General features: G+C 42.5%; 1 protein-coding gene across 9 annotated transcripts in view; it reads right to left on the bottom strand.

Moving 5' to 3' along the window:
- Window positions 1–1,571, bottom strand: part of DPF3 (double PHD fingers 3) — a 100,547-nt gene extending 98,976 nt beyond the window's left edge. For 4 of the 9 annotated variants that reach the window (XR_002001859.1, XM_019007000.1, XM_019007002.1 and 1 more), the window contains exon 1: window positions 1,387–1,541. Coding sequence is in view for 8 of the 9 variants with exons in the window: in XM_019007000.1 (XP_018862545.1) it covers window positions 1,387–1,411 (25 nt within the window). In the remaining variant the exon portion in view is untranslated. Of the gene's footprint in view, window positions 1–1,386 lie in introns of all 9 variants that reach the window. The other 5 variants (XM_019007003.2, XM_019007004.2, XM_019007005.1 and 2 more) reach the window with 2 other exon arrangements.
- Between the last annotated feature and the right edge of the window lie 12,683 nt (window positions 1,572–14,254).

The raw sequence follows: 14,254 nt of genomic DNA, 5'->3' as shown, positions 1-14,254 counted from the left end.
CCACGTTCAGCAGTCCTGAATTACCCCAGCAGTTTTGGTAGCTATTCTTTGGGTATTTTTAACACTATAAAAACACCTGTTGTCTCCTGCACCAGAAGTGGCTGCATTTTACTGTATAAACAGTTTTCTAATAGTCCTGAAAGACAACACTAAATATACTTTTGACATTTTAGTAACAGGAGGAGCACAAGGATCCTTCCTTTAGCATATCTTAGAAAAGGGAGAAGGAAACTTTCAACTATGACAGAGCTAGGCACTTTTCAGAAGCAGCAATTGCTTTCTTAGCTCCAGGAGGGTAAAGGAATATCCTATATGTTCCTCCCACTTAATCTCCTGTAAACCAGACAGTAGAGGAGATTGGAGCAGGCTTTGCCTTCCCATAATTTCAGATCTAGAATTTGAGGGGGTGGAGGGTGAAGGTGGGAGGGTGTCAATATTGTTTAGAAAACTGGCACATATTTATGCACATTTGCACGTGTCACACTTCCAGTATCCATGTGCCCCAGGTCCCTTCCTGCCTGGATTCTCTGGGCTGCACTAAAGGGGTTGGGGGAAAAAAGGTAGAAATACATTTTGGTGCTGTCAAAAATCTGTTCCCTGAACTAATTATTGGTCGGATACTGAGCTACAACCTAGCCAAATTCTCTTTGTGGTTCAGAAGGACTTCTGTCTGAGCAACACCTCAAGTCTTTGAACTGGTGAATGTCCTTTGCCTTTCAATAAAGGGATTTCAGATGGATTTTCTAACAAGGGAACAACTGACCAAAGTCTACAAAAATAACAGTGCTCTTTTCCCTTGAGCTTCACTGAGCTGTGGGACAGGCATTAGCCAAAGCTCCTTAAGGAAGTATACCAACTTCTCTCTGTACCCAAGGGAACCGCAGCTCCAGAACTGATATCCAAGTTAACCTATCTAAAGCAGAACTGGGATTTATAGATATATTTCTGACCATTAGAACAACATTCATTCCATTAACTGGACTCTCCTATATTTTACTTTAGTTTTATATCCTTCCTAGTATAATTCCTTGTTTTCAGCATTCATCTGAGAAACTCCCACCTCCACCTTGGAGGTAATTCCAATCCTGTTTAGAGCAGAGCATGGAGTCTTCTGCTACAGACTGGGATTGATAGCATGAAAATAGCTACAAGGATGCAGCCTTAAAAACTACCATGTCAGGCACTTCTTAGCGTAGAGAGGGGGAGTAATTAGCATGAGCTCTCTGCAGTTACCAAAGGAAATCCCCTGCAGGCGCAGAGGTTTAGCAGTTTCTCTTCTGTGTGGCCTGTAGCAGGTTTGAGCTGCTATTAATTAAACCCCATGAGGGCTCAGTGGCCAGCCCTCCGTACATGCACATGCATACACAGACACAGCACACTACCAACCTGGTCCCCTGTGCCTCTTCTCCATCCAGATGTAGCAGTTGTTCTGAGCTACCCCAGTTTGAGAATCCAGGAAGGGAAGGCGGACGCTCCGCTCGGCACAGAGCCGAGAGTTGTAGCTGCGACAGTGCTCAATGGCTTCTTTGTAGAACTGGTCCCCGAGTCTGCCAAAAGAGACAGGGCAGTGAGAATGATTGCACGGCCCCTTCCAGCAAGAGTAGGAAAAGGGGATGTGAGGTTGGTTTGAAAATAGAGAAAACAAACAGAGAAACTTTGCCTGGACAGAGGCGAATGTTGGTGACACGAGACACAGATGAAGCACATCATGCAGAAAGTGATGTCAAATTCATCAAAAGATCAGGCTGTCAAAAACCAGACACAGATCTTTTCAGTAGCAGCGTGGCTACTGAATGAGCAAATGATGCAATCACACTGGCCCATGACCCTGGGTCAGGCCTATATACACCACAGTGAACTCATTTCATTGTTTCTCTTCCCCTGTAGTTTGTCCAGTCAATTCAGCAAACCAGTGATTTCAATCCCATGTTACAGCAACTACTGCAGTATGTTTTAGGCAACCAAAAAGCCAGCCAAGTTTAGAAGAACTTTGCTCCAGCATTTCTGGTGTCAAAGAGCCCGTAAGAGCAAAGACTATAGTTCTCTTACTGTGTGCTTCTGAGGCATTAAAACACAGCCCTTAACAACTAGAGCCATATCCGCAATGGTCAGACTAGATGTTTTGTCATAAGCCTTCCAGAGTTTTCCACAGTGAAGCCTGAGGTGCCAGGAGCAGCAGGCTACAGCAGCGACCAGTCAGATCCAGCGTGGCAAATACTGCTTTTCTCTGGAGCCCAGTGGGAATAACAGTTCTAAAGACAATGTCACTTACTTCATAAATAACTGTTTGTTCAAAAATTCTGTAGAATCTTCATCTTCCCTTGAGATAGGTTTAAAAACTCTGCCTGCTGGAGATTACCAAAATCCTCCCCCCAAAGTTTTCTAAACAGGGAAAAGCATCAAAGTAAAGCTACCCTGAGGACACAAAGCAGCTGTCATGCTGGAGCATTGCAAAGTAGGTGGGCCACACTGCTGAACCTCATTCTTGATCTATTGTCAAGGTGAAATTCACTCGTGACACGAATAGCTAGGAAAGCTACCTGTTAGGGGTAAGTTCATTAGAAAACAGGAGCAGAGTGATAGATCACATAACTTGCTCTGACTCTGATATTCATTAGTGTGCAAAAGGAGTATAGCACATACAGCAAGTGAGCCAAAGGGATGCACGCACAGAGATAAAAGGAGCTCCCTTTGCTGTTCTATTAGTTGTCTTCCCCACTATCCTCTTCCATAGTCACAACTGGCATTTTAAAATTTTGCACACCTCTGAATGTCAAATCAGTGCAAACTGCTATTTTAACATCTGAACCTTTTTTGTGACTCACATCTTGTAAGTGACTCCTCAGTTGTACCTTATGCTTTGCGTGGGAGTCAAACTTTTTTCCTCTTGGCTATACTGGACCAGTACCCAATTGCTGACAGAGGCCAAAAGCAGAGGCTTAGGGAAGAACACAAATACAGAAAATTACAAGGGGGGCACCTCAAGTTTCCCCTTCTCAGTTCTGATGATCAGAACTTAATTTACTCAAGTCTCAGGTTATCCAGTGATGGGGAGATCAGAATATCCTTTGGCTACAGAGATTTCCTAAGGGTTTTTCAGAGGTTTTGTGCAGCAGTGAACGTCTGTGTGAACATGGTGCCTCTCAGACCTGTCCTCCCCTGCTGACCACCAGCTCCTGGGCAGCTGCCAGTGCAGGGATATTTGGAGGGCAGCTGAAGGAGAGAGCTCTCTGGACTGTGCCAGCAAGTGGAGGGTATAGTCATGGGCAGAGCGCGTACAGCGGGATCCCTCTGGACACCGAATCCCCTGCAATGACCTCAAACGCCCTTTTCCATAAAAAGGCACGGGGGAAGGGAAGGGGAACAGGGGAAAAAGGAAAAGATAAGCTGCTCTACTATACAAAGAATGTGACTAGGAAGAAATGAAATCTTATTAAAAGCTGTAATTAAAGTTGTACACTTGTGTAATCAAAGTCAGTAACAAGGAGACCCCAGTTGATCAAAGATTAACAGCTCTTTCCACAAACACTTGAGCTTCCTCAGAGCTGTGTCAGATTCCTTCTATATTAAACCAGGGATGCTCTCTAACTCTAAGGAGTTTACTGGAAAGAAAAGCATAGCTGTGTGACAAAAAACTGCCACCACTGCATAAGTCTTCCTTATGCCAAAAATCACTTCAGTCATTAGAATATGCATACCAGAAAGCATCCGTATTAACGAAAACAATACACCTCAGCAACCCAGACATAGGATCTGGCTGGAGATTGCTTCAGTTTCCACCTGGCTCTAAGACTGAAAGTAACTTTAAGTCTTCAAATGTAAAATATTTGGCATTAAATCACACTATCAAGCAGACTAGATTTCAGACTTTTCTAGAAGGGAGAAAAGGGGGTTTGAGATCCTAATGGCAGAGAAGCAACCAAACTAATGAGTCAAATTCACTTTTGACAAAATCTTGCAGTCTAGATGTTTCATTACATTTATCTCAAAGATTTTAAATATGCAATTTTTGCCTTAAAGAAAAATAACAATTTAGAAGCATTCAGTCATCTCCATATTTTAAGAACGCCTGCCTTGGCTCCATTACAGCAAGCATGATCAAAAAAATGCAGCTCTCTAACTATTCACTGGAAAGATATTCAGATACTGAGACCTTGAGGAATTGCCCTGGCCTTAATTATAAATGGATTATTTTTTTTAAGTAACAAATAATAAAATATAGGAAAGCAAAGAAATTATATTTCCTTATGATACTTATATGTCAGTAGTAAACAGCTTTCCTGAAATTACTTTTCAGTGCCTAGTTTTTTTGTTTTACCATTAGTCTTTACTGCAGGATTCTGACTCATTCCAAACTTCAGTTTGTTGTTTCGTTTTTTTTCAAAACTTCAAACTTAGAGATATTTTTTCTTTTTTTTTTTTTTCTGCATATCTAAACACAGCATGTTTTATCTTATGGAGGAAAATATATTAAAATCAGGGCAAAAAGGGGGAAGTACAGTCCTATTGTGTTCATCATTGTGGAGTCAGGGAGGTGGGACAAATCCCAGCCCCCTCCCAGGAGGTTTACAATGGAGCTGGAGAACAGACAAGGGTGGGAATAAGACTGGAAAGCACATGAGCTCAAATGAAACTCAAAAGATCTGTTGAGTTTGAGCAAGTGAGATATGAGAAGAGAAAAAAATTAATATTATAAAGTGTATCATATGTCAGAAAAAAGATTAATTATCTGTTACATGCTTCATAGTTTTCCCAAACTGTGTTGCTATGGAAGACTTCCACTTCTACTCCTGAAAAAGTATCTGTAAAAACTATGGGGAATTTCCTCATTATTTTTATGAAAAGTATGTATGAGTCAGTGCTGTGCTGTGACTGACTGCAAGGGTCAATTCTTCCCTTTGGACAGGGGAGTTAAAGGTCACACAGACTTGTCTAGATTGATATTAATGACACAAAATCATCAGCAAATGTGCAGATTTTAAAGATGCTGGGAAAAAGAAAGCAAGGAGCAGACACGAACAACTGCTGGACAAGAAAGGCAAATCATACTGAAGGCAGCACAACTGGAAATACAGAACACAATTGTCAGCACACCGTGAAAAACACACAACCCTTCGGTACAGAGCCCCAGGTGAAACCCCAGATGTTTGGGACAGGCGTGGCAGTGACACTGCTGCCATATACACAGGCTTTGCACTTACATACCAACCTATGCACACTAAAATAACCTGGTTCTGGCTGGCTGGTAAAAGCTCCTGGACTTGGAAAAGAACAACCTATGCTATTGCATACTCCTGCAAAGCTGCATAGGAGGGGTAAATATTTGGTAGAGTTTAGGGTCTCTTTATTGGTGTTAAAAAGTGGGACTGAAACGAAAGAGCAGGCTGAGAGCAATGGAAGCTTGGTGTGCACAGGGAGGTGAGCGCTCTGAAAGCCCCAGCAGCCCTGTGGGTGCTGGGACAGCAGTGTGAGCCCGGTGCAAGTCTGTGCAGCCTTGCAGGTAGTCATTGCCATGACAGCAAGCACCAGCAGGGAAGATCAGACTTTGTGACTTCCTTGAGGTCACTGTTCTTTTAAGTGTTAAGAAACTGAAGTTTCCAACTTACTACTTTTCTGTATAGTACCTAGTGCCGCGCCTCTGCTGTCTAGGCAGACAAACAAAACAAGAAACAAAACAAACAAAAAAAAAATACCACAAAAACTTGCCTGTTTTATAAGCCCATAAATTAGCAACAAGGACCAAGAGGCTGACTTCACTCCAGATGTTCAAGATGTTTCTGTGCTGACAAGGGACCTTGATGGGCCCTGAAAGCAGTGGAGCAGCTCTCCACCACTACTTCACAGTCCGTCCTGCAAAGTCACATATTTTTGAGGGCACTTACACCTTTTATAACAGCTACAAAATAGGCAGAATCCAGCATGCCCCTCCTGCAGTGCCTAACACAATTCAGGTTAGTACCCAGAGAAGCTGAGCACTTCCTGAAGATCTATAACCAACCATGCTCAACAATGATTACAGGTCCATATAACCCTGGGAAAACTTGTATAACAAAGAACCACTCCTCCTTAAGTGCAGTTCTTAAATTTCCACCAGATACCTCTGAGTATGAATCCAGATTGTCTTCAGTTCTTGAGGCCAGGCCTCTTTCCAGTCATTTCCCTCTAAACCCATGCTCACTACATGACTAGGCAAGTAAAAACCTGATAGCACAGGAAGAAATGACTAGTCATGTAACAGAAAGCAACAGACTTTTCTTTCTACAGTTTGCAATTGTCCTTAGCTGCGATCAAAAATGTGGGCCTTGCTTTCCTTAAGACCATGGAGTTTTTGTTTACTCTACATTCAGCCTCTAGTCTTACATTTTAGTTCATTTGATGCTGTGAGCAGCAGCGAGGACAACCGAAAAAGACCTTTTAAATCAGACCTAGTTTTTCAGCAGCACTGCCATCCAGTTTTAAAGTGGGTGAGATCAGAGAAGTGGTATGAGAGAAGTGATGCAATGCAGCTTCAGAAGGTACTTTTTACTCTTCTTTTGGAGACACTCATGAATGAGTCTGGAAATGAAGCACCAGCGAGGTCTTAGGCCTTCTCACAAAGTTGAACAGAGACTAAGAAATCATGCAGGCACTACCTGAGTTATCAGTTGCCTGCGACCCTGGAGACCTTCTTGGACAGCTACACGTCTTGGCAAGTGTTGAGAGAACTGCACTGAGCTGGCTATACTATTTCTTTCCAGCAGGTCCCACAAGGCCCCTGACAGGCAGCTGCTCCTTCTCTCTATGACCTGTGACACAAAGAATGCCACAGGGCTCAATTCTTCAGCCACTTCTGTTTAATATCTATGCAAAACCTTCAGGGAATATGATGAAGTATCTGGGCAGCAATGCCAGCCATTACATTGATGACATTCAGCTTTATGTATCTTTTTCCCCCTTGTGCTGACAGCACTCTCCCAGACCTCACAGTGTTGAAAGCAAGGGTAGCATAGCTGGCAGAGGCTGAAGTCAGAAGAAATTGGAATGAGACTGACTGGAAGTGGGAAGCATTACAAGCTATGCACTAATACTGTTAATGTGGACAATCTTACAGACACAATCACCAAAAGGGCCTTCCTCTCCCTCTCCATTCAGCATAATTCTCTTCTCAAGCTGTGGCCTGGCCATGCTCATGTGTGTTTCTTCACCCTGGACTGGCCTACTCTGACTCTGTACCTCTTGCTAGATAAGCAACAAAGTCAGAGCTAAGTGTGGTATTTTTCCTATCACAAAGCAAGCCAAAGAAGTCCATAGTTCCCTGCCTGTCCTCATGCCTTTTCCTCACAGACTCTGAAATACCGCTGATTTCCATGAAGGGCACAGTGGACTAAGTTCAAGCTGCTTGAACATCTGCTTCTCCTTTCTATACTGGGATGCAACTGGAAACCTGTGCTTAACAGAGTCCAGTATAACCAGGTTCCTGTAACATCCTCAGACAGCGGACCCTCAGCTCCAGAGCATCTCCCCAGAAGAGAGGAAGCATTCTGCTTTGCTCATCCTCACATTATGTTGCAAGATGCTAACATAACATTCATCAAAAGATCCAAGCAAAAGAAAACATGACATATTCAAGAGTGTCAGACCGCTATTGAGCATTGAACAACAAAGGGCTGGCTAGGCCCCTCCTTTGGCTGCACTCTCTGGAATTTCTAGTTTATAGGCAGTGCCTAATTGCTACAAACATGCACCCTTTGCAACTGCATAAAGGTAGGACGTGGAGATTCAAGAGGAATAGAGAACGGCTTTCCTGGTGTTAGGTGAAGCATAACAGACTGCTCAAAATCCTACCACAAACTCTAATGGCAAGCCAGAAAGTGCAAGAATGTGCAGATTCAGTTTTCTCATAGTGGTCCATTGCATCTGTCCCTGCACAACATTTTCTAATGATGTAAGGGGTGTGAACGTGAGCTGAGGCAAAACTGGGTTTCCAGATGTGCTACAGAATGACTCAAACTTTCTGGGCTCTCAGTTTTTTTAACATAAACTTGGCAGTTTTTAACATAAACTTTCTAAACACATATCTACACTCTCCAAGAGCCAGAGTCATTGGGACAGCTATTTCATTTCTGTACATACTGAGTAATTTCACCTGATGGACAACAGGAAGACTGTATAACTTTCCCCAGCCTGGGAAACAATGTCAGAGAAACAATAGCTAGCAGAAATCTATTGGTAGTAGGTAGACTACACAAATCAGACCACAAAACAGTATACAAAGCAGACAGTGTTGCTGGAGCAGCAATGATCCAAGGGTAAACAAAAGACTTTCCAGGAGAGTTAACGCCTTTCATTGGAAGAACTCATGCAGGCAGGTCAAAATAGACAAGCTTCTAGCACTTGTTCACTGCTCTGTGTCAGGTGCAGAGACTGTATGTGGTTCAAGGGATTAGGAACCATCAGAGAGCTGATGACAAGCTCCTTAGTCAGCACTGGCACAGCCCAGACATTATAGCAGTCAAGAAGATGCTCTGAGCAACAAGTCTAGGTTGAATCCCAAATCAGTGTAAAATCAATGTGAGATTTTTTAGCACCCTCCTCCAAGCATTCAGCATTAGCATTCTATGTGAAAGAGCAAAGAAATCCCCTTTTGCAGGTATTTACCAGAAGACTTCCCCTGGTGGGTTGGAAATCCCTGCTGGTTACTTGTGGCCAGAATCAACAGGGTACTCACTGCTTGAATCACGGTGTGATGCTGATTCGTAACAGAGAGCGCGGCCTCGTAGAGTGAGCTACATTCACTGCTCTGGAAACAGGCTTAGGCTGTAATTTAATCCACTGTGAAACTACAGGTATCATCTCATGCAAAAAGTCTGTCTTTGAAGAAAAATGACAAAAGGCAGGCTTAACTTACAATTTGAGGAAAATTGATCTGATTAGCCCCATCACAGGTATTGTAGAAGTATGAGAGCTCTGCTGGCATTTCCATTTAAAGAAAAGAAACAGCAGCACAAGTTAATACTGCCAAGAAGAGTGTGGTACATGATGGTATCTTGCTGACAAAAATCTGGCTTTCAGAGTAAAGAGCTGCAGCCATCTTTGTGCAGGAATAGGGATTAGAACTAAAGGTGCTCCTCTTCCTGCAGCTGTGCATGACCCAGCTCAGGGCCTGCAGCCACATTCTCAGTTCCCAAAGCCAAAAAAGTGGGATCACTCTGCCCATCTCACTCAGCTGTTAACATGCAGAACTGTTGGCTGGATACAAGAAGTACCTGTGTATTGTACAAGCTGATGTGTACTTATGAAATTAGGTATTTCAAAAGATTAAGTTATCAGCCCCATTCAAATACACTGGACTCTGAACAATTATACTACAGTGCATGTGGTAATTTGTCCACATCTTCTCTTGCTTTACTTTCATTTCCATGAAAAGGCATCAGCAGCAGATTCCATGTCATACATCAGGCTGCCTAAGTTGTTTCCAGAGACAGACATTGCATACAATCTCTATTAGACTCAGCACAGTGACCAATTAGGTTAATCTCAGAGGCAGACTCCTTGGGGATATCTCAGAGCATCTATTCTTTTGCAGGCCAGAGTTTCTGTTTTAAAGAGATGCAGCATCATCCAATTAAATGAACAACAGGTGTGAAAGGTAATAACCTAGACCTCTTTTGTGTCTGAAGACAGCGCTCAGAATTCAGCTTGGTCCTAACCTCCCCTAAAAGGTCAAAAATTCCCTCCAATTACTAAAGGAATGAACTAACAAAAACTTCAGCAACGGTATTAGATTGGACATGACAACATCTAAGGGATTTCTTTATATATATTTTTAGAAAAGCAACTCCAGCTGCTGGGGCTTGGGGTCACCAGAATTCTGCTTGGCATAGTGCAACAATAGTCTTACAGGCCAGATTAGTCAAAGACAAAGTCTATCCACTCAGCTCCCATGGTTCTGATTTCCCACAGTGATCCTATCTTTTGCATTCCTGGTAAAAACCACAATCTATCACCCAAGCTGGCACCAGGAAGACAGAAAACCAGACTTCTACAAATTACTCTGCCATGACTTCCTTTGTAGCTTTAACAGTTCCCCTGCAGAACACGGGTAACACCCTACACTTACCTCAATAATAAATCGTGTGCATTACTTCAGGCACTGTCTGTACTAAAAAGATGCTCAGATCATGAACAGAAATCCTCTCCTAGCTCTAGCTGTGCCAGCTAAAAATATCACCCATTCCCTCCTACCCTGCTGCTTTTCACTGCTTGTCTCCTAGAGCTTACTGCTCCCACACCTCCTGCCAGTGGCAATATTTGCGTGAGCGCTCCCTGACTCAGTTCAAGCAAGGCCATTCGATCTGTTCGAGCAAACCCAGCTGACATTGCCTGGAAGAGCTGAGGGCAAGCTCACAAAACCCCTTCTGCCACCAGAGGTATCTCCAGCAGTACAATCAGCTCGGCTTAGTCTTCAAGTGGCACACTTGTTTGTTTGCAATGGGAAAAAGTCTGTCCACACCATCAGTGGTGACAGCTGGGTCACTCAGCCTGCACAGCCCTCCTGGGAGACACAGCAAATGCAAATGGAAGTTGTTCCCTACCACTTCAGTTACATCATTGGTCCAAATGAGATCAGCTAAGCTGACAGGAGCATTCCTTTTCACGTGTCTCTAAGTATCACATCTTTCATGAAGCTACATATCTCCACCAGAGCTCAACAGGGAGTGAGATGCCAGGAAAGACCATGGGCTTTGGGGTTTTTTTTGCCCCATGCTTTAAGCCATGTCAGAGCTGTCCAAGCTCTACAGCATGGTCCTGGTCTGAATGACCTCTGCAAGCCCACCTGGAAGTTCTCAGGCTGGGATTTCCCCTGCACCTTGTGCAGTTATTTAGTAGACAAATACACAGTGCCGTTCAATCCAGGTGGCAGAATTTGAAAGAGATTAAAATAAACATGCAAGTAGAAGAGTAGTACAAATGTTCCAAAATGGCAAGCAAGCTTCCCCACTACACTGAACTGTTATTACATTAATATTTTAGGTACTTCCTGTCCTTTGGCTAGAAAGAGTTCGTAAGCTCACATTTTTCTGTCGACTTGTCTCTTTTGTAGGAACCTTGTATCTCCTGCTGCAAAGGAAATGCCACTCCAGGAAACAATCCTTTTTGCACAGGTGAAAATGATCACACAAGTAGCAAAGCAGAGATTTATATAGATCTAACATAAAACCACATAATAATTATAGTTTACTTCGCCTCTGAGGTCAGCCTTGGGAAAAAAAAAAGTCAGCTAGAGCCAATACTTTGAAGTTACTAATCTTGAATGGGTAGCACTTGCAGATCCTTGGTCACAATCTGTGTGTGACAAACTGAATACACATGCAAGAAAACACTAAAACCTACTATTCCCAGTCAGTAATTATCAAAACAGGAAATCATGTTTTCTGTTCTCTATAAAGTCATCTCATGCCTAGATAACTAAAGTTATGTTTCTTTGAGTTATTATTTCTCTTAAATACACAGGAACAATCATTCTGTTACTTGTGTAAATCTACTGACCTTGGCAGATGTACAGCAGGGATATACTTAACTCATGCTACATAGGGGAATTCCCAAGATAACTGTGAATTAGATTTCCTTTTCTCACCTCATTCCCCCAGCTCTACCCACAAATGGAAGTAGGGCAGATTACGGTCATTCCTCTGCTGAAGTATCATTATTACTCCTCAAAAAGTAACAATAAAAATTGTAAGAGGTGAAACAGATGCATCCAACACATCATCTCACAGCTCCCCCAGCATAAAGAATGCTCTGTATTGAGAGCACACTGGAACTAACTCAAAGGTCTAGGCACAGGATCTTCTGCACCTGGAGCACATCCCATGGGAGCAGAGCAAACCAGCATTGCAAATACTAAAATATAACTCTGAGGAGTGGTGTTTCAAACACCTGTGCCCTGGTTTCTGTAGATACTTATGCAGCACCCAAGAGCAACTAATTAATAAAGTGAAGAAAAAGTACTTGCCACAACCAGCTTCCAGAAACTCAAATATTTGATTGTTGTTCTCCTAGAAATGGACTTTCCTTGCACTTCTTTTACTTCTGCCTTGCTTCCCGTTCTCAACACCACCTTAATTCAAGTATCACGTTGAGGTGGTTATTACTGTAGAACAGTTAAATTAAATAGAAAAGTTTTGTTGTTCACTTAACAATTAGCAAAGCCTGCAATACTGTTTTGCTGCAATTATCACTGCAAAATAACGATCCTTTCTTCTGCTCAAATAACATATTCTTTTGGCAAGTCTGAAAGACTCCAGTTGTTTAATGCATATCCCCATCATGCTAGGGCAGACCTCAGATTCACTTTTGGCCTTGTGTGTTGACTGGGGTCTTCAAACACTTGTGATGAAACCCTGCCTGTGACCAAGCAGGTCCCAGTTCAGCACAGCACGATATTGAGCATGCAAGTCCCCTTCAATTCAAAGTTAGGCAGATACTTGAATGTCTTGCTGAACAGAGATGGCAGCTGAACAGAGAGCACATGCTTCAGTGCACTTTCAGAATGAGGTCTTAGAAGCAGATACACGTGGGCAAGGCTGTTCAGGTCAGTTTATCATGTTTTCCCAGCTGGAACTAGCCAGAGCTAACACACTGGTTCCATTTTATTTCTGTATGTAATACACTGCAGTAGTTAAACCTGCAGGTCACTGAAGTGTAATCTAGGGATCATGAGACAGTCATTAATCAATCAACCAGTGGAAATAGAAGCTGGGTAGATATCATTATCTCTACATTACAGATGAGACACAGAGAGTTTGCATAACAAAGCCGTAGAGAAAGAGAAGTCACTTTTCTTATTTCCCAGTTTTGCTCCATCTTTTTCCTCTGAAATTTGTTTTCTTGCTCTGCAAGGCTTCCTTCCCCAGCTGCCATCCAGCAATTTTCTTGGTTCAGAGACAAAGCTGACACCATGTCACGCTGAAGGCTAGTTGAAGCTCTTCTATATAAAAAATCAACTAAAGAAATACAAAAGTGACCTTTCTTATTTATTTTTTTTTCAGATATCCTGTAAAAGCTACCTGAACACTGCAGTGACACTAACAATGACAAGCAAAGACAATGACTAAACAAGAGTTTGGACATGGAACTAAACTGCATACAGAGTCTCCACTTGTCTGCACCCCAATTAGTACAGAATGGAGACAAGCATCACAGTGGTCTAGAAACAGGACAAGAAAAAGATTGACAAGTAACTGAAGGAAAAGAACTGCAGGAGTCAACTGTCAGAGCAAGGAGAGGTTACAGCAAAAGAGAGAGAGAGAGGTTAGCCCATTGCCCTGGAGTAATGGCTAGCCTTTAACACATGGCCTCTGCTCCTGTCAGTATTTCTTCTTGGACAGGTTATCTCAGGAATTTATGCTTTCCAATAATTACCTTTCAGAGGGCTCTCACTTATCTTGCAAGAGGAATCCAACAGTAACCTGACCTGCATTGCTCATGCAATCACCATCCACCCCCTCTAACCTTACATCCCATCTCTCAAAGCAAAAGCAAGCAGCTCTTCCCAGACTTCCAGTGCTGCATCAGCAGCAGTTGATAAATTTGCTTGGTGAAGTTGATAAAAATAAGAGTTTTAATGCTTAATGTTACATAAACATAGATGAGGTAGCAGGCAAAAGCAGTAAAATATTACCAGCAGGTTAAAATACCTTGTGTGGTAATGTTGTGTTATCCAGAACTCAGGATGAACAGTGTCTTGCACCACCATAAGCAGCATTTTTACCTAAGGGTAAGTTTTATTATTTTACTGCAGCAGATCTCAGAGCCAGTCAGCATTGGCTTTAATAAATTTTGGGACTCACAGGGCCCTCTAATTAAGCTCTCTTCCTGTTACCTTTCCAATCTACCTTTCCACCACGATGTGAATTGCTTTTCTTCTTGAAACATCAATGCCAAAGGGAAGTTTTTGCTTTTGGCATTCACTCCACAGCCATTTCAGATGAACTTGTCTATCTTTGCTGAAGTATATGTTATTACACTCAGTTTAATTATACTCCCATTCATGCTCCGATCCAGGCCCTCTCAGGTTGGCTTTTTGTGTAAGGGACTCCATTACATCCAGTACAAGCTGATGCGAACCAATTTATTCCTATTACCACACCTAGAACAAGGAGAAGGATTCCTATTTTCTCTTTTGGATTTAATGAGATATCTCTTCAGCCAGTAAGTAGTGATAAGGAAATAGTTCATTATCAAGTTCTGAGAAAATATCAAGCCTGATACA

Source organism: Parus major, chromosome 5, assembly GCF_001522545.3.
Source record: "Parus major isolate Abel chromosome 5, Parus_major1.1, whole genome shotgun sequence".
NCBI classification, from domain to species: domain Eukaryota; kingdom Metazoa; phylum Chordata; class Aves; order Passeriformes; family Paridae; genus Parus; species Parus major.
This window is presented reverse-complemented; position numbering and strand designations above follow the sequence as displayed.